Source organism: Colletotrichum fructicola (assembly GCF_000319635.2).
Source record: "Colletotrichum fructicola Nara gc5 chromosome Unknown KSG_Nara_v1_contig05, whole genome shotgun sequence".
In the NCBI taxonomy this organism is placed as follows: Eukaryota; Fungi; Ascomycota; class Sordariomycetes; order Glomerellales; family Glomerellaceae; genus Colletotrichum; species Colletotrichum fructicola.
Genome location: NW_027094055.1, coordinates 2,477,504 through 2,499,548, shown reverse-complemented (window position 1 = coordinate 2,499,548; position 22,045 = coordinate 2,477,504). Strand labels below are relative to the sequence as shown.

General features: G+C 53.3%; 7 protein-coding genes across 7 annotated transcripts; 2 read left to right on the top strand and 5 right to left on the bottom strand.

Annotated features, from left to right (window-relative positions):
• Window positions 1-124: 124 nt before the first annotated feature.
• Window positions 125-1,292, bottom strand: CGGC5_v009371 (uncharacterized protein; the record flags this gene model as incomplete). The annotated part of the gene is made up of 5 exons (XM_066152159.1): window positions 125-283; window positions 331-443; window positions 502-596; window positions 652-847; window positions 899-1,292. 5 exons carry the CDS (start codon window positions 1,290-1,292, stop codon window positions 125-127), a joined length of 957 nt encoding a protein of 318 aa, XP_066008464.1.
• A 1,190-nt stretch (window positions 1,293-2,482) lies between these two features.
• On the top strand, window positions 2,483-3,604 carry CGGC5_v009370 (uncharacterized protein; the record flags this gene model as incomplete). The annotated part of the gene is made up of 4 exons (XM_032035525.1): window positions 2,483-2,795; window positions 2,946-3,129; window positions 3,183-3,441; window positions 3,491-3,604. 4 exons carry the CDS (start codon window positions 2,483-2,485, stop codon window positions 3,602-3,604), a joined length of 870 nt encoding a protein of 289 aa, XP_031885473.1.
• A 643-nt stretch (window positions 3,605-4,247) lies between these two features.
• On the bottom strand, window positions 4,248-5,499 carry CGGC5_v009369 (uncharacterized protein; the record flags this gene model as incomplete). The annotated part of the gene is made up of 4 exons (XM_066152158.1): window positions 4,248-4,783; window positions 4,832-4,836; window positions 4,915-4,932; window positions 4,988-5,499. The coding sequence occupies 4 exons, from the start codon at window positions 5,497-5,499 to the stop codon at window positions 4,248-4,250; spliced, it is 1,071 nt and encodes a 356-aa protein (XP_066008430.1).
• A 625-nt stretch (window positions 5,500-6,124) lies between these two features.
• CGGC5_v009368 (uncharacterized protein) lies at window positions 6,125-7,324 on the bottom strand (the record flags this gene model as incomplete). The annotated part of the gene is made up of 5 exons (XM_032035527.1): window positions 6,125-6,271; window positions 6,322-6,601; window positions 6,655-6,725; window positions 6,795-6,859; window positions 6,919-7,324. The coding sequence occupies 5 exons, from the start codon at window positions 7,322-7,324 to the stop codon at window positions 6,125-6,127; spliced, it is 969 nt and encodes a 322-aa protein (XP_031885480.1).
• Window positions 7,325-8,549: 1,225 nt separating this feature from the next.
• Window positions 8,550-11,049, top strand: sat1 (the record flags this gene model as incomplete). The annotated part of the gene is made up of 2 exons (XM_032035529.1): window positions 8,550-9,081; window positions 9,128-11,049. The coding sequence occupies 2 exons, from the start codon at window positions 8,550-8,552 to the stop codon at window positions 11,047-11,049; spliced, it is 2,454 nt and encodes an 817-aa protein (XP_031885336.1).
• Window positions 11,050-12,005: 956 nt separating this feature from the next.
• On the bottom strand, window positions 12,006-15,008 carry WDR62 (WD repeat-containing protein 62; the record flags this gene model as incomplete). Its single annotated transcript, XM_032035530.1, has 1 exon — window positions 12,006-15,008. The coding sequence occupies one exon, from the start codon at window positions 15,006-15,008 to the stop codon at window positions 12,006-12,008; it is 3,003 nt and encodes a 1,000-aa protein (XP_031885335.1).
• A 2,446-nt stretch (window positions 15,009-17,454) lies between these two features.
• On the bottom strand, window positions 17,455-19,245 carry CGGC5_v009365 (Cytochrome P450 52A13; the record flags this gene model as incomplete). Its single annotated transcript, XM_032035531.1, has 5 exons — window positions 17,455-17,597; window positions 17,660-18,360; window positions 18,408-18,476; window positions 18,533-19,010; window positions 19,080-19,245. The coding sequence occupies 5 exons, from the start codon at window positions 19,243-19,245 to the stop codon at window positions 17,455-17,457; spliced, it is 1,557 nt and encodes a 518-aa protein (XP_031885338.1).
• Between the last annotated feature and the right edge of the window lie 2,800 nt (window positions 19,246-22,045).

Below are 22,045 nucleotides of genomic sequence, written 5' to 3'. Positions count from 1 at the left end.
TCAGGAGAGAAAAGTATGCAACAGTGTTGCTCCGAAGAGACGATTCGTCGTCAGAGTCACTGTCAGAGCTCGACCCGTCGGACTCGCTGTCAGAGCCCAATTCATCGAGCTCCGGTGGTGGCTTCTAGTCATCCGTGAGATCGATCGCCTCGTGCTTGTCGTCGATTCTGACTTTCTTCCACTCGCGCTTGGTTGGCTCTTCGGTCAGATCGTAATACTCGGCAAATTCGCGTTTGATGACGGCCCTGGGCTCCCGCTTAAGGGTTGGTGACCGACGATGATGCTTCATGTATGTTAGTCAGGCTCGATGGGTTGCTTGAGGAAACAAACGTTAATGTCCTCGAGTCGCTCTGCAGCCAACCGGCGGATCTCCGCTTCGGACAGGGCGTTGATTCCTTCAGGAGTGGGAGACCGGGGGATCACCAGCTCCTTGTGGAGAGCATCTGCTCCAAGGTTAGTTTTGCGACATCCCAACCACAGCAACAGACAACTAGCCTCGACTACGGTATTTGAAAGAAAACGCCGCCAACGGTTCTCGGGGATAGAAATCAACTGAGACGGTGCTTGTCTGTGGAATGAGTCCGCCGTCGGAGTACCTGTAACTCATCAGCATCAATCATCCAAAAGAAATAGAGCTCGCGGACAACTCACGCAGTCCCATGCGACACAGCCCGACCTTTCAACGCCTTCTCGGCAACTTCAAAGTCCTTATCGCGGGTCGGCCGATGCGATCTGTGAGTGGGCCGATTCTCTCTGACGGAGCAGCCGTAGACGTAAACCTTGATCAGACCTATGCGCTTGAAGTCCTCAATGTCTCTTGCCACGCGATCCTTCCCCGCGTCATCAACTGCGCATACCATTAGCTTTGTGCGCGCATTGGCGCAGCGAGACAACGTACTAGTCGTAATTTTGGAAAACTTGAATTTCCTCATAGAATCCATACCGGAGTGTGCCGACGTATGGCGCGTGCCTGCTACACGGTGCGTCCATACCGGTGAACCGGGGGGGTACCGAGCGGATTCCCAGAGGCAACTATCCATCTGGGCGCCGTCGATGGACAAGTAGATTCCAAGGGCATCGTACCTGGACAGCTGTCCGTAGGTGTTATCGAGGTGGTATACAACTGAGAATGGCGAGTCATCTTTGGACTCAATGTACTTGAAGCAGCGATTGGTTGCACGTCTATTGTTCTTGTCCTCGGCGGGGCCGTCCTCGTCGTTGTACTCTTGGGCCTTGACGTCGTTAACCTCGATGGTAACCTTGATGCCGGGGAGCTCGTTGAGGACCGCCATCGTTGCTGATGAAAGAATGGAAAAGGCTCCAAAACTTAGAACACCAGCTTTACTGTGAATTCCGACGGGCAAGTAGACTCAATTTGATGTGTGAGGCTGAGGTTGATGGCACGAACACGTGTGGAAAGGACGTTGAGGTAGTTCACAGTTTGAAGTGGAAGATGAGGCAGCTGAAAAGGGCAGTCCGGGCAGGCGTTGGGATGCGCCTGCTCTGTGATTGGTTCATTTGCTTGGAGAGTGGGTCTGTACCAATTGCATCGACAGCGTCCTAGTACGTGCTGGTTCGCCATCGTCCGCCAAAGCTAACCTTGAGAGCCTTTATTGCCAGTCTCTTAGTTTTGAGAGTCGAACCCGCAATCTTTCTTTGGACATCTATGGTCAGGAAAACAGACTGTCTTCGCGAAATCAATCTTGAGTAGCGCTGGGTACTTGCATAGGTATGTAGCACTCAGTAACACAACAAGGAACTGCAAGTCTTGAAAGCAGAATTTGTGACGTATGATCTTTCTTAATATAATAAATATATACATATATATATAAAATACAGCGTCTCCAACATTCGGCATTGCGGGGGGTTAAGCAACCTCGTGAACAGAAAACGAACTTGTGAAAGGAGACATTCAAACGTGGCGAGATGTGTTGGCCCGCAAGTCGGTCTCCAATTCGGCGAGGAACAACTCATTGTAAGGGATGCCTGCAGAAACACTCTACTAATCTTGCTTCTGAACTACAGTCCTGGGTTGCAACCAATCTTTCACTCGTTCGTCGAAACGTTGCAACATCTTGCACAAAGGGCAGGTTCCCAAACTTGTTGCAATGGTGACTTGCCTGACTCAAAGTGCTGAAGCTTTACAGGAAGGAGGAGCATTTACCTGATATCTGCTTTTATGTTCTTGCTCAGGTGGGAAGTTTCTAGCTGTCGCTCGTCAGACAGGGGTTTCGGTAAGAGCAAATGCAAATGACAGGAGCCAGGCCGCTCTTTCCCTTTGGAAAATTTGACTTGGCACCTTCCGCGTTACCTCTCTTCTACTGCATCAATTTCGCGCGTCATTTTCTCATTTCCAATTTCTGCAACCTGCCGTGCAGTCAGTCTGTTCTGGGCCTTGGTCATCCTTCATTCCGGCTTTTCACAGTGTAGGTCTCGACCAGCGATTCTCCAGGCGACTTCCTCCTGCCACTCAGCACTCGCGATGGTTGTCATCGAGGATCTTCCCCAGATCAGGGTCGCTGTCCGCATCACTGGCTCGGATAGCGATTGTGTCGAATATGACGATCCAGATCCTCCAATCACACCGTCAGTTGGTGGCACTGCACAACACTCCGTCGCAAAGATCATCCAAAGCGAAGACGATGCGGAATTCTTCGTACACTACCGTATCGATAACAGTTTGGGTTGGTATGGTGGCAAAAAGGGTCTGGCAGTGGCCTGCTACATCGATGGCAAGCGCATGGATTCAAAAGCTGCGATGGAGAAACATCTGCGAAATGGGTCTATCCACGGACGTATAACTGGAGTGGCTGTTCCTTCAGTTAGACCTGGGAAGATAACCCTGAAGAACTTCAAGTTCTCAAAAATCACCAGAGGCAATTGCTCCCCTGTTTTATTTCCTTTCGTCTTGCATCCATGGAATTTGGCTCACATCAGTAACGCAGTTGAGAACCGCAAGGATAAGCTCAAGGAAGATATGGAAGCCGCCAAGCATCTAGGGGTTATAGAAGTTGTTGTGTGTCGCATGGTTTATCTCGGACCATCTCAGTTTCGAGCACAAAGCGTCAATTTCCAATCGGAGCTGGCCAAAAAGGCTCTTATCAAGAGCACCGTGACACATGGTACCTCGTATGACCCCTTCTCAGCACAGTTTTTGACTCCTCCTTACTCACAACGCGCAGTTTTACCGAGGGAAAAGACGTCGAACCGCCTGAAAGTTTTGTTACCAAGTATGCAGACGGAAATCGGCTCATTGCTCGGTATGTTTTCAGGTACAAGTCCGGGACCATTCTCGAAAACGAAGGCATCATCCAGCGTGACGATTTGCCGGAGACTTCCGTACCTCCTCGGCTCTCGCCATTGCATGATAACCTCACCATCGATGATCTGTCCCAGGAAAAGATCAGGCGGCTGGCCCAGGAGCGTCTCGAAGATCCTAATGTGAGTTTTAACCTTGAAGAGGACCAGTCTGTTACTGACGAAGCTCTAGACCGTGAAACGAGAGGAGAAAGTCAAGAGAGAAGGTAGCCCACACCCCGACATGCGACCAAGCAAGGTCTACAAGGTGGATTCTGATGGTGCGATTGACCTCACGGATGAGTGAACCCAATATACGATAGGCGCAACATTGTTACATAGCGGGGGGCGTTTCCTCATTGTGGGGTGCAACTGGGTCTCATTTGCTGTTTGCTATGGGTGATCATGGCTTATAAGAACAGAGTGCGAAAAGGAACAGAATGTCATTGCAGTGCTGGCTTTGTCAAATAACTCCTGGGATCAGACCCCTTGTATCAGACTCGTACTTTTTCCAATTCATCTCCTGGGCCCTCAACAACTCCCACGTCGAGTCAAGGTCTGCCTGATACGCATGAGAAATACCATCAACGAAAGGCTGGGTATAGCAGATATAAGATGAGGCACCGTGGGAGATGTTGCAAGCCCGAATTGACCATTTCAAAAGGCAATATTGAAAGTGCCGGGAGGGGGAAGATTGCATCAGCTCGATACCTTCTCTTGGCGCCTTAAGCTGCACTATTCTATTACTCCGTCGAAAAGGATAGCGGCCGGATATGAATCTTCTACTGGAATAACAGCCCAATGAAGTAACTTGAAAAATGCCGCACCGTGTCGCATTAAACCTACAAAGCAATTTGTTCCGCCCAATAACCCCTCTTCCTACAACCGCTCTTGAGAGCCCAGACAGGCTGACTTCTTGTCTTATGGAACACATCTCACTCCCCAAGTTCTTAATCGACGTCATTGAGGCCAGTCAATGGACCAGCCGGAGTATAGAACCGTGGCTCCTGTTGCTGGGCGCGGGAATCTTCAGTAGGTTCTTCATATTCTAAAGCCATAATCTTGCTCGGCTGGAGAGGAGACTTGTCCCCAAACGCCGAGTGGGCGCTTCTCTTTCGCGAGGTCACGATGTCACTGACATCGGTAGACTGAAACGAGACACCCTCGTCCTCAAGATCGTGATATATCGACTGTACGTCCACCTTCTTTCGTATGTTAGACAGAGGTTCGAGAGGAGCATACGCTTGGTCAAGCATCTGCTCGTTACTATCGTCTTCGAGGAGGGTCATTCTCGTGTCATGAGGCAGGCCTAGCGGTTTCGGAGTCGGTTTCGGGACCGGCGAGGAGGAGTATTTCATTAAATCCTCATCTTCGGATTGCTCGCTTCTCGTAGCAAGCATTGCCATGCGCTCTGGGTGCATTTGCGTGTCACCGAAGTCCATCAGATCCTTTTCCTTCTCGACTTTCACCCGAAGTGGTATGGTAACTAAGTACATCGTTAGCATAATTCTGGACCCAACTTTGAAAGACTTACCATATCTGAAGCTGAATCGTCCAATGGGGCATTCCTAGTTCAACCGTTGGACCTGATAGGTTTCAACATCCCTCTTGTAATACCTCTCGCCAGTGGACAAGCTGCATTGTGAATTAGCTGGAGCTTTCGGAAACACCAAATTTGGACGAATGGTACCTGATACCACGGAAGAGCTCTTCCATGGGCAGGTAGTCCGACAGTTCGTCTTGCTCCGGAGGGCCAAGAAGCTTCACTAGGAAGAACTCCACACGGATCAAGCCGGTCGCAGGACCTTCCCTGTCTTCAACGCCTTTGAATTGAAACTTTCGCAGCCGCGAAGTCTCGCCCACACTCCAATCCACGATCCCTTGGTAATTGAGTGGCAGCGAATCTGACGTCTTGGCAGTGCTGAAGCCGTTCTGACTAACGAGTCGACGCAGAACCTCCAATCCGTCCATTTGAATCAATATCATGATACCGCGGTCAGCATGGTCGACGAGCCGGCGGAAAGTATCACTGAGACGGATGTTGACGGAGAATTCGCCCCGTTCTTCGACTTCGATTAACCGGTAACAGCTGTAGGGTGCGTCATGATCGGTATTTACCAAGGTGTCCTCAAGCTCTATCGCATCTCTGCCGTTTACTTCAATGGAGACGTCAGCTTCGAGGTGCAGACTGAGGCCGACCATAATGCATTGAACGTCTGCGCGTCTTGCTGTAGATTCGAAAGCTGTCTCGAGACAAGAATTTCTTGACGGGGTGTTTGTGGTGTCTGCAAGGTTGTCGATGTCAATGACGGGAAGAATCAGTCTTAGTGTGGAAGGAAAGTGTGCAGCGGGGGTTGGAAGGGGAAGGTGGCACCGTGGTAGGAGCGCATAGGCAGGTGCCTGCTTGGGTCGTCTCGTAAACCCATCAAGTTACGATAGTTGTGGAAAGTGCTGGTGGCAAACCGCACTTTTTGGACTTCAGAAAAATTAGCTTTTCATCGTCATATTAGGGGATCAATATTCAATATTGGAAAGTACTTCGAATTCATCTAACTACTGCTAAAACGACTCTTGATCATTAATCGACCGCCGGACGGGTTTTCCGTCCGCATAAACTCTTAAGCCATCTCATGAAGGAAATCCTTTCCATCATCGTACGAAAGAAACGTTCTTAAATGCCAAATCGACTTCGAAATTCCCCATGCCGGCCTCGGATAACCTGCCTGAACCAAGTCCGGAACCACGGGTCGAGGAGTTTCTTGCAATATCCATAGAGGTCACCCTCCAAAGATGACAGAAGTCCTGCAGTCCAAAGCTTTCCAAAGCTTCAGAAATCATCGGTGAGATCTATAGCCTCTTGGCCTGTTCCCATCTTGATGATCTTGTAGGGACGAGCAGGCGGGCTGTAATCTTGGGTAAGGTCGCAATAGTCATCGTAGCTGCGCTTCTTGGAGGATCCGCACAACTTCTGATCCTGAAAGTAACGTGAGCGCCAAAGCCTCCAAGTCAATACCAAACGCTTACCCTGAGCTGCCTCAAGCGATCACGCGCAAGCCTCTCGATTTCGTCTTGATGTAGCTCCTCGAATCTAGGCAAGTCGGGCTCTTCGAACCGAACCGACTTCTGAGGAGACGTTGCCTCCGGGCTAGGTGTTTTTGGAACGATTTCTTCAATCCTGAGAACGTTCAGATCACGGTATTTGAATGTGTACGTAGCCAACAACGGGCCGCTGCGAATCCGCTCGAATGCTGCTCTCTGTTCTCGGCGCGGCGGCCGCAAAGGCGCCTCGTAGGGTGGAGCAAAGCTAGAAAGACTGTAATTAGTAGGGAACACAAAGGAGTTGGAGAATGAACTTACGAGGTACCGTGTGAGATGGGACGGCCCTTCAACGCCTCTTCGGGAATATCAAACGTATCATACCGCGGCTCCTAGCGCGAAATGGGCGCATCTTGTTTGAACGTCCGATGAGGAATTCCAGAGAACCTGCCCAGCCTGACCTTCACTTCGATCGTTCCGAGATCACAAGCGCGACGGAACTCCTGAGTCGAGGCATCCGCATCGTCTATTCACAGTGTTAGCAAAGCCCTCACACTAAACACGATGGTTTGAAGGACCACATACTCGTGGTGATGGATTCGAACTGGAAATCTCTCTGAACCAAGGCAGAGCGAGTTTCGTTAGGATGTCTCTTTCCCTTAAAGGCGAAGTGCCATCTACGGTGAAAGAAGTCGTCGCTGTGGCAGAAACGTTTGCCCATGAATTGACCGTCAATGAAGAGGAAGAACATGAGTCCACAATCTCCATAGATCCAAGGATCAAGTGACATATCGTCCATGATATTGATGTGGACGGCAAACTCAACTCCATTCTGGCTCTCGATGTAGTTGCGGGAGCATCTTTCAAAGTCCTCGAAGTATCGGTCGCGCAACTGGTACCCGTAAGGGTCGGGGTATTCATCTGCGTCTCTGAAGGATGTTCTGAGACGAACAGATACCTTAACGGCAGGCAAGGTGTCGATGACCGCCATCTTGCGAAGTAGTCCCTGGTAGTCGAGGAGAAATGGTCCGCCCAGCCGAAAGGGTCGAATATGAACAAAATCGTACACAAAGTGGTCATCAAGTCATCATCCCCGGGCGACAGGAGAGGAAGGGGAAAGGAGGAACAGAAATAGCTGGCGGATAGAATAATGATGGGAAGGGAAGATAGTGAAGGTTGTGATGGCAGAGATGATGGAGGAAAGTATGAGAGATGGAGACGAAAGAAAGAGGTGGACTGCGAGAAGGAAGGTAGGACGTCGGTTATGGGTGTTTGGAGGGGATAAAGATGCGTCGTCGGCGGAAAGACAGAGAAAGGAGAATCCGACAGGTGCTTTGGGCCACAAATTTCTCAAATGAGGCAACTGCTGCCCTTGGGGGAAGTCGTACTTGCCCGCCTCGTTCGGCCGACCTTCCGCGCTTGCAATCGTGGATTTGGGGAAGGAAAGCCTTACTGGGCAGGCACCCTTTATTGATTTAAGGTACTTTGTGTATAGTGAACATTCTCCCTGACAGCCTGATATGGTTCTACCGTTGTTGCCAGTTCGCCTCTGCTGTCGTTGTCTATGCACATATAGATACGGCCGATACTAATGAAGTTGGCACATAGGAAATATAGCTGCGGAAACACAGAAACATATCAGGTTCAGAAGTGGGGGGAAAGTGTTAATTGGATAAACAGTAGAGTTTAGACATAAAAATCCCAGCATTTGAAAGTGATTGAGGCCGTTGACGATGTCGCTATGATTGCTAGACTTGGGGGTGTAAGTGAGACCCAACGGCGTTGACGTGCCGAGGTACGTACCGAAGTGCCAAAAAAGCCACCCGCTGCGACATCATCAGTGGATCCCCGTGCTGATGTAAGGCCGATGGTACCGCAGCCGGAGCGTACCTTAAAGCACCTTGACGCTACGAGTACCTGAAGGGAAACGGGGAACGTGGATCCAACCCCTGCAGCGCGACCCAAAGGGGAGCCCCGTCCGACTCGCAGCAACATCACCTGGAGCTAGCTTGCTCAACCTCCCGTCTCCCGTCTCCCGCCAACCTGGAAGCCCATGACGCTCAATGCACCTCTCAGGACTCTTTGTCCATCTCTAGTCCACGCCGGCAGACGCGATGATGGTTGATGCCAGACATGTAATGTCCCGCTGATTCGTTGCAACACCAATCCGTCTTTCCCCTCTCCTCTCGTCTCCTCTCTGCTGGAGGAGCGCTATCATGTCTCCCGAGGCCTCCAGCAACAGCAACATCCGAGTCTTTATCCGCTGGCACGACCAGACTGTCTTCGCTGGCGAGGAGATCAAATGCACCATTACTTTTAAGAATATCGCTCGCGACTCCAGTCAACAACGCCAGTCCCAACTGCTCACTCCCACCGACCGCCCAAGGCACGCCTCGCCCTTACTGAGGGCCAAGTCAAACGCTGGGTTAACCCCGCCGAACTCTGCTCAGACACGCGGTCATCGATCAGCCCTCTCTCTCAACGTGCCGGCTGCTCAAGCACGAAAGCGATCAGGCTCTGTTCCATGGCCGTCGCCCCTCACTCCTAATGCTGCCGAACATCGCGGCAACGGCCATCAAAAATCCGTCTCGATAGTGTCGATCGGCTCTACGAGCACCATCGCCGACGAAACTCAAAGCAATGCTAGCTCAACCAAGTCGCAACGGCCCGGCCGCGGCCATGCGCGCGCCTCGAGTCTCCAGATTGTCCCTCGCGGAGCTGCTCTGGGACTGGCAGGACCTCACTCTGGTAAGCCTCTCTGTCGCGACTGATACACTATTTCTGACTTGCCCAGCCTCCCCCAGACACATAAGCTCGCCCTTGTTTAACTCGACATCCGCCTCCGACACACCTCTTGCGACCTCACGATCCTCGACGTTTCCCAATGCGCAGAGTGCTGTTGGCTCACAACGCCCAATGAGGTCTCCCAATAACGCGCTGTCTGAATTTCGATTCCCGATGGTCCAGTCACCGCTCTCCGAATCGACGACCACTCCATTGACAGCGAACCACGATGGCCTCTTGAGCCCAAATACCGATGCTTCCTCTGGCACAGCCGTGCGACCCAAAGAGGGCATTCCTACAATTATCAACGAACACACAGCCCCAGCCATGCGAATACTGTCCACGACAAGCATGGGCGGAGGCACGCCACGGAGCAGCGGAGAGTTCTACTCCATGAGCAATAATTCAACAGAAACTCTGGCTTCGGAGTACCCATCACAGCCCACAAGAGGACCTATGCGACCACCACACTTTAGGCGGCCATCAAACCTGGCGCACAACCCGAAGTTGCCGGAATCGTTAATGATGGGTTACGCGCAAATCCAAGGCTCATTCACGCTTGACGGGTCGCTTATCAATATTGGCCCTTTTGAACAAGTCAAGCGGAAAGCCGTTGTCGGCGGTCAAGGTGGTGGTGTCATCGGAGTGGAACCTTCGAAACGGGATAGTGGGCTGCTTCGAAGTTTCGGCTGGGGGAGTATCAGCAACTCAATTGGCGAGCTGCTCGGAGGTGGTGAGTTGAGCAGCATCAAGGACATGCGCGGCATCGCCAGTTCCAAGTCTGTTCCTTTGCTCTCAACACCTCAGTCCATCCTGTTCGTGGACCTCAACTTGGCCCCAGGCGAGCACAAGGCCTTTGAGTACTCCTTCCAGCTTCCTAAAGGGTTGCCACCGACACATAAGGGCAAAGCGGTGAAAATCTCCTATAGTCTGGTTATCGGCACGCAGCGGGCCGGCGGCTCGAAAGAGCAACAAGTGCGATCTGTGGAAATCCCTTTTAGGGTGCTCGGCAGCGTGAACAGTTATGGCGAGATTCTGGGTCATGACCTCATGAACCCGTATATTATACTTCGTGACCAGGCGAAGATCAAGACAGTGGACAAGCTGACGACACTCGGCGAACTAAAGAAGCTCAAGGCGACGAAGCCGGACACTTCGACCATCAACGACTTCCTTTCTTACGTAGACGAACTCATTTCAAGACCACGCGATGGTTTTAGCACGGGCTTACTTTCCCCCACGGCGTATCCTGGCTCGCGACGGTCATCGGCGTTCGAGGACGCGACGACCGCGACAGAAGCCATCAACATGGCCATCATGCGCAGCAACATTACTTCGGAGGGCCAGCAGAGCCCAAATCGCTTCGAGATTGCCCGCAACGGGCAGCGTGTAGGCGTCGTGATGCTTACGCGACCGTCTTACCGCCTGGGCGAAGTCGTCACCATGGCCATCGACTTCACGGACGCCGATATTCCCTGCTATGCTGTTCACTCATGTCTAGAGTCCGCCGAGCGAATCGAGCCTCACCTCGCCATCCGCTCAGAAGCGTCTATTCATCGAGTAACGCGAAGGATCCACGTCGCGGCATCGGAAGCAACCCTCTACAACCGGCGGATGGTTTTCACCCCAACAATCCCCATTAACGCGACCCCCGAATTTGTCACCACCGGCGTGTCCCTGGAGTGGAAGATCCGCGTAGAGTTCGTCGTCCCGAGTCAGGAAACGGAACTCGAGCGGGAGTCACCAAGTACCCACCCCTTGCTAGAGGAGATCTCCCGCGATGAGAAGGGCGGGTTGGTGCTCGTGGCCGTAGAGAACCTAGCATGCGAGAGCTTTGAGGTGGCCGTACCGTTGCGGGTGTATGGTGCCGTCGCAACGGGCCTGGAGAGGCTAGAGAGGGATGAGGCATTTGAAGAGGGTCTCGTCGTCTAAGCTCTCTCATAATTATGGGCCCAAGAGACGTCGGACATGTAGAACAGGCAGAAAAGAAAAAAGAGACCGCCAAGGCGTTCGTTGGATAGACAAAGCTTATCTTCTTTTTTTTTTCTTCCTTCTCTGTTTTTGGAACACGGCACCCCTATCGAATACAGATTTCAGGAGGCAACTAGTCGTGTTGGGGCGCGGGAGAAAGACCCTCATTTTCCATCTTCTTTTGCTTCAACTTATCTGTACATGAGACGCAATACGACATTGCCCCAGTCCGGGCTTTTCCTGACTGAGATGGCATGACTACCGTGACCTCTACTGGTGTGTCTTTGGGTCTACTATGCGAATTAGACTTGCGGTGAAGAGGACAAGGATCACGATGTCACAAGAACAAAATGTCAAAAGTCTCAAAAAGCGGAAGTCTTCCCGCCTGTAGTATTTCTGTCGCAAGTAAATGTGCGCGGTCCAGAAGTGAGGATGTAAAACAAACAAGAAGTAGGCCCAGGACGCGATATCAGCATCCAATTGCCGCCCCGGCTCCCACCCTTCCAATGGCTCCATCCGCTATCCAGCCAGCCAACCCCTCCAACGTCGTTCGCGTGTCCCTTTATGAGAAGATAGAAAACTCCAGGCTCCAATTCGCCCCCTTCTTCAGGATAGCCGTCTCCAATGACGGATGTTCTGTTGTTGTCTTTGGCTTCTGTGTTGTCAAGAGTGCAGCAACTTTTCGCAAGGATAAAAAGGAAACAAAAAGTCGCTGTGCTGTGTTGAGAGTCGCAAAAGAAACAATGTGCCAACAAGTCAAAAAGGGGGAAACTCGTCCGCCCTTATTACCCCCCAAGTCCAAGTATGGACTTCTCCTAGGATACCTTTCCTAGCCAAACGCCGCTGTCTTTATTCAGATAACTCCGTATGCCCAGCAGGTGTTGTACAGCAGTAGAAAAAAAACTACAACGAGTGTGTTAAGATAGTGATGCGGTCGAAATGGTCTCGCCTCCAGCTGTGCTGGGTCGGTCGAGCACCATTTCGATCTCGCGCTCCTCGGTGGGAGTTTGTACGTCTCGGATCTCCTTGTCTTGGAAAGTCCGCCGGAGCTTCTCGTCCAGCATCGAAGCCAGACGCTCCTCGTACTGATCTAATAGACCGCTGATAAGAGCGGTGTCGTGGGTTCTGATAGCTCGGTCGCCAAGAGCAGCGGCGGTCATGCGGAGCTCTTGGTCGAGCTCAGTCAGAGAGTCTTGGCTCAGGGGCTCTGTCGAAGAGAGCTTCTTTCTATACGCCCTCAGCGTGCGACAAGCTTGTTCTGTGGCCATGCCAAGGCTGCCAAATCCACGCAGGTTAGGCGAGCTCTTCTTTGGCGGCAGGCCCAGAGACGGCAGCGAGGGACGCCTGGATGCCCTTGACTTCGGGCTCACTGGTGGACTACCACTTCCCGATGATCGACGAGAAGGCGTATCCTCAGCGATAGACGGGCTGTTTGCCGCGCCTTTTGGCGTGCTGACGCTCGTATTCAGCGCATAACGTGACGTCCGGCGTTGAACACTTCTCGGTGATCGACGTCCACCGTTGGCGGAAGATGGTCGCTGGAATTCAGCCAGCTCCGCCTTAGAGAGCACGCGTCTCAACGGTGGCCTGGAAGATGTCGATGCATCCTTCATTGGCGACGGATCTCGGCTACCGGATGCGGGTGAGGCGTCTTCCTCCATCCCCCAGACCATGACGGTGCCGTCAAGTCCGACGCTGATCACTCTCTGATTGCCACCATCATCCTCGGTCAAAGCTACACCACTGATAGACTCGGTGTGGCCCCATTCTCTGTCCAGAAAATGACCCGACTGAGCATCATAGACGCGCACAGACTTGTCTGTGTTGGATATGCCCAGCAGGAAATTGCCGTCTTTGCCTGAGGACTGGCTATAGATGAGAGAATCCATGATTGCAGTCTCCGATTGCCCCTCGTCGAGGCATTTGAAGGAATTCAGGAGCTTGCCGCTGGAAAGATCGTAATGACATATCGACCGGTCAAGCATGGAGACAAATGCAGTCTTTTCGTCTTGGCTGAGGGCAAATGATGTGGGCGATGCTTTGAGAGTGACGGTGCGCGCCGAGAGAGCAGCGATCTCCTCAGGCTCTCCCTCTTTGCAGACGATGTCATGAATTTGTAGAGTTCTGTCCATGGAACAAGTGAGAATGCGGTCTTCGGAGGGGATCAAGGTCTGCACGACCTTGGCCGCGAACTCGAGCGTCTGGACATGCTGGAACTCTCCTGTCGAGAGGCGATGGAATAACTGGGCTGTGCGATCCCTACCGCAAGTCGCCAACAGGAACTTGGAGTCATCTTCGTAGATACTGATGTTTTGGCAGTCTGAGGAATGGGCCTTGGTCTCGAGAAGACATTCCTGAGTTGCCAAGTCTATGATCCTGAGCACTCCAAACCTGTCGGCGGCTGCAAGCATCTTCCCAGCCCTGCTGGCCCGAACCACGCTGAGTTGGTTTCCGACCGGGTCCATCCCAACCTCAGGGATCACCTGTTCAATGGGAACTTCAAGTGAGAACTTGACCTTGCCTTTCATGTCCCAGAAGATAACGGTCCCAGATGCGGACCAAGTAAAGAAGTCCGCACCCTGATCGTTGGGCTTTGGCATGGCTTGAATTCCCAGAATCGGGTCCTGGTGGCCAGGAATAGGGATGTGCGATGGATCCTCTTCGGTCTGTCCAGGAAGGTAGCTCGAGCTCCAAATATCAATGGAGTATTTTTCGTCAATTGTGACAAGGTTTTCCGTCAGGAAACCTATCGCAGTCAAGCCAGCCGGTGCGGTGCTTTTGGAAAGTACAGCGTCCGGGAGACTGTCTAGAACCGCTCTTATGCTCAGCGTCGCAAATTCGCCTCCCTTTCCCGATACGTAGGCGGTTGCATGCCTGATGGTAATCGATGTAACTGGAAAATCCACATTGAAGGACCGAACAAGCTTCGACTGCTTCCCGTCGTCTTCCACCGTGCAGATGTCGCCAGCCTCGGAGCAGATAATAATGTTCGTCTCGTCGACCACCGCCGCGCAGGTGAAAGTGGCCTCCAATAGCGACCCAAGCAGTACGTTACGGCCATTAAGGGTTTTCTGTGGCGGTTGGGGCGTCGAACTGACCTCGCTGAATTTGGTTTTCAACGGTGAAGTGGACGCCTCCTCTACCCGCCAAATCTTGATGTGTCTTACACCAAGTGTGACAAGGTTGTTACCCATCCACACCATTCCCTTGATGGTAGATGTGCACTTGTTCTGCTGGTACAGCTTGGCTGCACCTGTACGAGGATCGATCCTCCAGATGAAGAGGAAGCCGTCGGTTGAGGCGCCTAGAGAAGCCAGCCAGCGGGTGTCAGAAGACCATGCGACGGCATTGACACCAAACCCATGCTCACTGATTGACACTAGCGGCACGTCGGAAGACGAGTCCTCCAAGTTGAAGATGAGCACCCGCGGCGCATATCCAGTCTCTCCTACAGCCAAGTACCTCCCATCGCGGCTCAGCGCCAAGCACGTCGCGGCCTTGATGCGCTCACGACTTGTCCATGTGTTCGAAGACGTCGGGGAGACAGACCAGTCGGCAGGCTCCCTTGCGACCCTGTTCCTGCTGTCGTTTGCCTTTGGCGTTGAAGAAGAAGGCGAGCCGTGGGACAGCGGTGTGCAACCATGGACTGCTGAGGCAGTTGGGCGGGCTCGGTAGAAGCGCTGGGCATACTGTTCACCGTCGACATCGACGACGACTACAGCGCCGCCTGCGATGTAGGCAAAGGAGGAGTTTACAGTATCGAAGCCGGTGGGCGAGGCGCAGGTTGTGCCGACAACTCGCTTGAGAGAGAGGCGGGACTCGCGGGGCAGGCGACCTCGGAGGGGGGATCGAGGCGGGCGCTGGAGGTATGGGGAGTTTCCCGGCGTCAATTTGAGCCGGTTCTGGGGAGTTGCGCTCATTGTGTTGCCATTGGCCCGTGAACGTCGCTGGAATGTGTGGCTACGAGGTGCAGAAGTACGGCGCAGACTGGACGCTGCTAGTTTTTGTAGACGCTCAAGAACAGGAAGAAGGAGCGTAAGTCGGTCGATCGGTCGGTTTGCGTCTCGAGAGGGCAGGAAGAGGAGACAGAGCTGCCGTAGGGAAGTCGCGAGCGGTGTAAACAAAAAGAGGAGGGAGAAGAAAAGGTCGTTATCGGTGGTCTAGGTTTACGATGCAAAGCTAGAAAGGAAGTCAGCTTTTTCTGCAGCGTTAATGTCCTTCGCAAACTCAATTGCGTGAGACAATCGATTGTGCATGACAACGGGCAGGCACGTACAGTGACATCAGGCTGGGCCAAATCCCTAAGTTCCTGCAGATATTAAGGCAAAGTAGGTATCCGGGCGTGAAGGAGAAGGGAAAAGAGAAGCGCGTCGTGATGTGCGATATGCCGAAGGTAAGGAGGATTGCTGATGGACGGTTTTCAAGGTCTGGTCAGGGTTGGAGCCGGTTGGGCAAAGAATCCTGCCGGGAAGCCCTGGTCTGGGGGACGCACCTTCACCTGCTGGGTTGGAGAGGTGGTGGTGGTGGTGGTGTAGCGCGGGCTGGCTGCGGCGGCGGCGGTGGTTGATGGAGGTGCTGGAGGACCGCCTGTTGGTCGCAGCCACGGAAGCTGCCCTGAAGAGTGTGAGTGGCTCTTCAGCTCAGCACACCTGCAGCGTGACGGGCAAGCAGGAACCCCCTGTGAATCACCCAGCTTACCGGTGAGCGGGGGGGTCACCACTGCTCTTTTCTGAACCCACCCTGTCCGTTTTCTTCCCAAAACGGCGATGCAAGCCCACATTGAAGTCCACAAATCCACCACGTACAGCAGCCGGGAGGGGTGTCGAAGGCGGTCTGGCTGCGGCAGTCCAATCACGTCGCTTCCCCTCATCAAACACGTCGAAGATGGGGGGGGGGGGGGGGGGTCACTGTCAGAAAATCTCCAGCAGACCGACCGTTTTTCTGCAGTGACGCCGTACGCAGGCTAAAGAACTAACACCACCCGCGTTGATGCAACAACAGAACAAAGAACTGCCCAAGCTCGTCAGTTTCACATCATCACTGAAGAAACCAGCCTCGGCCAACTGAGGTCACCAATGCTGAAAACGACGGCAGTGATTTCCACCACATCCTAGTCCGTCAAGACCGTCATCTCCCCCCCAAGAGGCCCAAGCAGCAGCAAGCATCAAGCATAACCTCACTTCGTCATACCCATCGCCAAAGTGGCTCCAGGTGGGAAAAAACCCTACAGCGCCATCACCGGATCTCTTTCCACCCCTGGCCTCCCAAAAAAAAAGCAATATGCCAGACGTCAGTGAGCGGTCAACTTAACAGCTCTGCAGACAATGCACAGGCAGGGGTTCACATTATTCTTCTCCGTGGGAAGAAATAAGAAAAGAAAAGGAGCCCTGAGCGCCGCGCTCGGAATCCGGACCCTGATATGTTTGACAGCGGCGCTCTCTGGCCTTCAATGCAAAGGCTTGCAGAAACATACGGATACGTGCTGCCTTCACCTTTCTTGCTCTTCACCCACCACCAGTCTTGTTTGCCCGCTTAGCGGCATCGTCGACCGTGCGCCCGCCTAGACCGGGGGTTGACGACTCGGTCGCGAAATGAGCTCCTGCATGGGGTCCCTGTTTGCGCTTTCTCTGCTTCTTTCTGTGCCCTCTCAGTCTTCTCCCCCGCCGTGACGGTTGATCTGCTGCATGTTGGATCCAATCGTCTCTTTTCCGGGTCGGCTAACCGTGGTAAACAATGTCATCGCCTGCCCTAGCCTCCGGTGGGCTTGTAGCTCTCGATTTCCCGGCGGCGTTGCTTGCGTACTCATGTGTGGTGTCATCGTTCAACACGTCTTAAATGAAGACCTCAGCCCGTTGACGCGGTGCTTCACGCGTATTATCAGCAACTTAAAGTTCTACTAAACCACTAGCTATCTCTAGTCGTTCGGAGGTTTTCGTCAGCCACATTTACTAGTTATCACTGGTAACCGAGCAGATACGATGGATGGACATGAAGTCAGTCTGTTCCAACAACCAACGGCCGGCCTGCCCCTGAACAACACAACAAGCCCACGAGGCTGCACATGACAGGCATCGCAGATCTACAAGGCGAACAACACGCAGATCGTCATATTCAATCTTGAAACCTTATATTCCATTTATCCAGGGAGAAAATACTACCTGCCCATCGTTATCCAGTCATCGATCAAACTATCGATCCCATCATCCTTGTGAAGGCTTTACGGACCGTCACCTCCTTATCAAAAGGCCTCCCCTTCCAACGCAGATTCCGAACAGATCCAGTGCCGGTAACATCGCGTCTGTAGTTTTCTCCTTCCACATGTCTCCCCGATTTCAGAGGTTTGTTTCTCTTCAGCACGCCTCCCGCTTACGCCATCTCACCATCGACCGCCTCGCGGAGCGCAATCGGCACGCCGTGTCCTGGCGCGCCCACAATCTCCGCCTTGAGCACCTGCTCGCTCCAATTGCCCCTGTACTCGAGCCTGTCGTACTTTTGCAAAAATAGCACCACTGCGGCACGGCAACGGTTAGCTTCTGCTGTGGTTGGGGGGGTAGGTTCGTAGCAAACTCACATGTGTAAGCCATCTCCGTCATGGCAAAGTTCTGTCCCACGCAGATTCTCGGTCCGCCGTTGAACGGCACGTACTGCCACGGCTTCGGCGTCCAGTTCTCCCACCTCTCGGGGCTGTAAATGGCCGGGTCCGCGAACGTCTCCGACACCTCGGGGTACAGGTCCCGCCTCCTCTGCATGGCCAGCGTGCTGTAGACGACGGAGTCGCCTTCCAGTACAGCAATATCGGGGCCTCCGTTTTGCCCGGGCAGGGTCGTCGTGGTCAATGCTGAGCGCACGTTGAACGGTACTGCCGGGTACAGACGCAGCGTCTCGTTGAGGCAGTTTGTCAAGTACTTCATGCTCTTCAGGTCTTCGTATGTAGGTTGCTTCTTTGGTCCAACTGCGGAGAGAACCTCATTGCGAAGCTTGGCAAAGGTAGCGGGGTAGCGGGAGAGCTCGTAGACTGTCCAGGAGAGCGTCGCAGCGGTGGTGTCGCGTCCGGCGAGCAGAATGGCGATGAGCTGGTCTCGGATGATCTTGGGGTCGCGGGTGAAGCGGGCAATGTTGTGCAGAAAAGTGAAGTCCTTGTCCGACTTCGACAGCTTCTCGAGCTCGTCAGGGGGAAGCGCGAGTGCCTCCTCGATGAAGGGAACCACGAACTCCTCAATGACTCGGATGCCACGCTTGTACTTGCCATGGGGAAGAATGGACTCGAAGGGGCTGGAATTGTTAGTCAAGCCTAAGACTACTGGAAGTTTCTTGCTTACGCCATGATGGTGTAGAACATCTGGTAGCTCTGCACTTCGTTGAAGGCGTGGGCGAAGTGATGCTTCGGGCTGTTCGGGTCGTGTCAGTCGCACCTCGCAAACCTAGACAGAACATGGAAACTTACTTGCTCAAGCTGTTGACGCTGTGTCCCAGCAAAAAGTCGGTCGTGACATCCAACGTCATGCGGTAGAACAAGTCCATGATATCAAAGGTCACACCGGAAGCAGGGAACCTGGCCATCATGGCCTTGGACCACTTATCGAAGATGGCGAGATCGCTGACTCTATCCTTGATAAACATGGGCCTGATCAACGACCGGTTGTCCTGCCATGTCTTTCCATCGGTCGTGAAAATGCTATCGCCGAGGAACGGTGACCAGACCTGGTGGAACATCGGGCCCTTGCCAAAGTCCGCAAACTTCGACGTCAGGACCGTCTTAATGTGCTCCGGTTCCTTGGTAATCAGGAACCGCAGCTTTCCGGTGAAGCCAATCTCAATGGTGTTGGGAGACTCCTTGGTGGCGACATTGTAGAGCGAGTTGAACCCCTCGAGGAGCTGATGTCTGAGCTGATACTGTCCAATACGCAGAAAGACTGGGATGGCTTTTTGGTGTTAGTCGGTTGGTGATCGCCAACAACAGGAGCGGGGAAGCTCCTGGAGTTCGTGCCTACCAGTTACGGGGTTGGAGGCAATGACTGGTGCCCTGACACCGCCGCTCCTCTTAATCAGGTACTCGATTCTGACTCTGTAAAAGACGAGGAGAAGGACGTATGCCCCAAACACGTAGCCCGCGACGTGAAGGGGATTAGCGGTCGTCAAGCTCTCGAGCAAACCCATCTTTGGCTTAGGGCAGGAAAATCGAAGCTCCCTGTCTTGTCTCGATCGTTTGACAGGTGCGGCTTCTCCGGAAAAGAAGGGAATTTGAACTGGGAAACCGAATAAGAAATGGAATGGCAGATTCAGAACAATGATATTTCGATGTCAGCCACCACACACTACTGCTGCAAAACGCTCGACCGGCAGCATGGACAGGAGGCAGGAGTAACATCGTCTTAACTGAACCCGTTTCAACCATCACCGAGCGGCACATGTGAAGGCTGCCTGCTCAGACCGCGGCTAGGTTCGACCCTCGAAACTTGGGGTATGCCTCCCATTCGTTTCGTTTGGAGGCCGCTGGTCATCGCCAGAAGGGACGCATACGATTGGGCCGCTCGACCTTGGTGTATGCATCGCCATCGTAGCGTTCCCTACACGGGCCATCTTTGCCAGGGATATGGCATGTAGCTTTCGCCGTCTCAATGTGACGGATATTCTAGACTCGCCCGTCAGTTCCGCGACACACAAGAGACTTTGAGACCTTTTGCTGAGCTGTACAGACAGAACTACTCCTACAGTAGTAAGAAGGCGGGGGGCCGCCAAGTCCCCGCATGACGGAGATGGTGCGTGCCATTCGTGTTTAAAAGGCATCCGATGCGAGCTCAGATCACTTGTATTGTTTGCATTGTCGCCTGTGCGTGCGACCCGCTCCCGGAAAAGTATGCTCTTCGTCAAACAGGTAGAAAGAACAGTTGAAGTTTGCAAAAAACTGAGCTCAGATTGGCGTTGAATGATTATTGAACAATCCGAGTATGGAAAAAGCAAAAGGACAGGACCGACCGTGGTTCGAACACGGGGCCTAGAGATAACTGCGTAAAACTGCAATCTCTCGCTCTACCACTGAGCTATCGATCCAGTTCTTATTGGTTGCTTCGCCGGATTTACAAAATAAGTACCCTGCAAAATAGGCTTGGCTTTTCCTCAGGACGCTAGCAGGCTCCACAGCGCGGGAGATCGCAGCCAGGTTCATCTTCAGGAGCCAGTCGGCGATTGTCTTCGTGAGTGCCAAGTTTACATCAGGGAGATGGCAAAGCTTTTGTTCCGCTTACGCAGTCGACCGCGCGGTTATGCGTGGATGGCGACTCAACCTTACTTCACGTTTGACAATCCCTCGCCTCCTCGGTTCAGCCAATCCGCTGGGCTCAGCCGCCACTGTCGAATGAAGTATATTTCAGCTCAGGCGGTCTTGTGTGAAGCTGGGACGTGTCACAGCTTGCTCCTGTTCGAGCATTGCTTCCATCCTTCAGCTTGACATCAGCCTCTACATATGTCACAATCTTTCGCTAATAACGTTGTTACAACCGTCAACGTAGGCTAGATCAGCTCAGGCTGCAACACCGAGTGGTCTTGCCGAAACACATCATAGGATGATGGGCATCAAGTCCAAGTGCAAGGTCACGCACAGCCCTTTAAGGGTTCATCCATTGGAAATGGTGCCTGGAGTACTTGAGACGAAGCAATTCGCCATGCCGATAAGGGGATGACAGCGTCTCATCGTGTTTGCAAGTAGACGCGGACGGCAACATTTGGGTCTGATCAGCGCTGGCCTCCTCCCAGTCTTAGCAAGTGCAGGAGGGCGCGAAGAAAAGTAATCTGAACCGTGATGTTCAATCAGTCCCCCCAGGATAGTGGTAAGCCTGCTAGGAAAAGGAATCATCGCGCACCCCGGAGATTGAATCGGAGGAATGATTTTGCTCAGAACGTCCGTAAAGTTGGCGAAGACAAGAGCCGAGAAAACCTGACGAGGCGGGGTTCAGTCCGACGTAGGTTGCAATGCATGGTCTTTTCGACTCTCTGGCACTTTTCGTTGGTTGGATAACGACGCAGACAGAAGGTCGTTGGGTCAGATTTCTGGAGCCTCTGGCAGGAGACGCAGGCGATGCGGCTCGGGTTTTGGGCGGGTTGGTGAAAGCAGCTTCGGTTGGATATTACCACCTCCGCATGTTCTGAAGCACCCGCAATTTTGGTTCAAGCGGGCCATGCCATTCTCCCCAGATTCTCATCTACCTCCTGCTTCTTGGAGGCGAAGAGTCTTCCGTTGTTCCGGGATGTTCCTGGAGTATAGTTGCCGACCCGGGCAACACAGGTGGCCGAAACCCCCAGCGTGCCGGCAAGAGCAGCAAGCAATCCTCCGCTCGTCCATGAAGCCGCCGCACTACCGGATCCGGGGATCAACCCGGGCGTCAGCAGAGACTGGGGTTTCGTGGCAGGCGTGCGCCACACAGTACAGAGCGTCGAATGTTGGGGTTCGAGGGAGTGCGGCCAAAGTTGAGTGCTGCAATGGACATTGACCGACGGTTCCAAGGTGCAGGAGCTTTCCCCGCAAAGCTGGAGACGTCAGGGAGGGTGGTTGGTTGGGGGTCGCACGCTGAGCAAGATGGGATCAACTGCTTGCGTGTGAGAGTTGGCTATTCATAGGGTGTGATGCGGGGAAGCATAGATGGGGGAGCGTTTGAGAATCGCGGGGCCCCATCCGTAGCCGCCACGATTGTGGGTGACTGTGTCAGACACGGTGGTGGTTTTCTGCGTCAGGAGGCCGGCTGTGAAGCTCCCTTCGAGCGAAGATGTGGAGGCCCGGCCTCATTATTGGGGAATGCTGGCGGTCTTCTCGTGCGTAGCGTAGCGTCGTGGAGAGCTGCGGGCGAGGCGGGATAGGCAGGCAGCCGGCATGACGGCGTAGCCATCGCACTGTGCCGCGAGTGGTGCGTGGGATGGAGAATGTGGGGGAAGCTTTGTAAGATACTGGGGTAGCAACAATTAG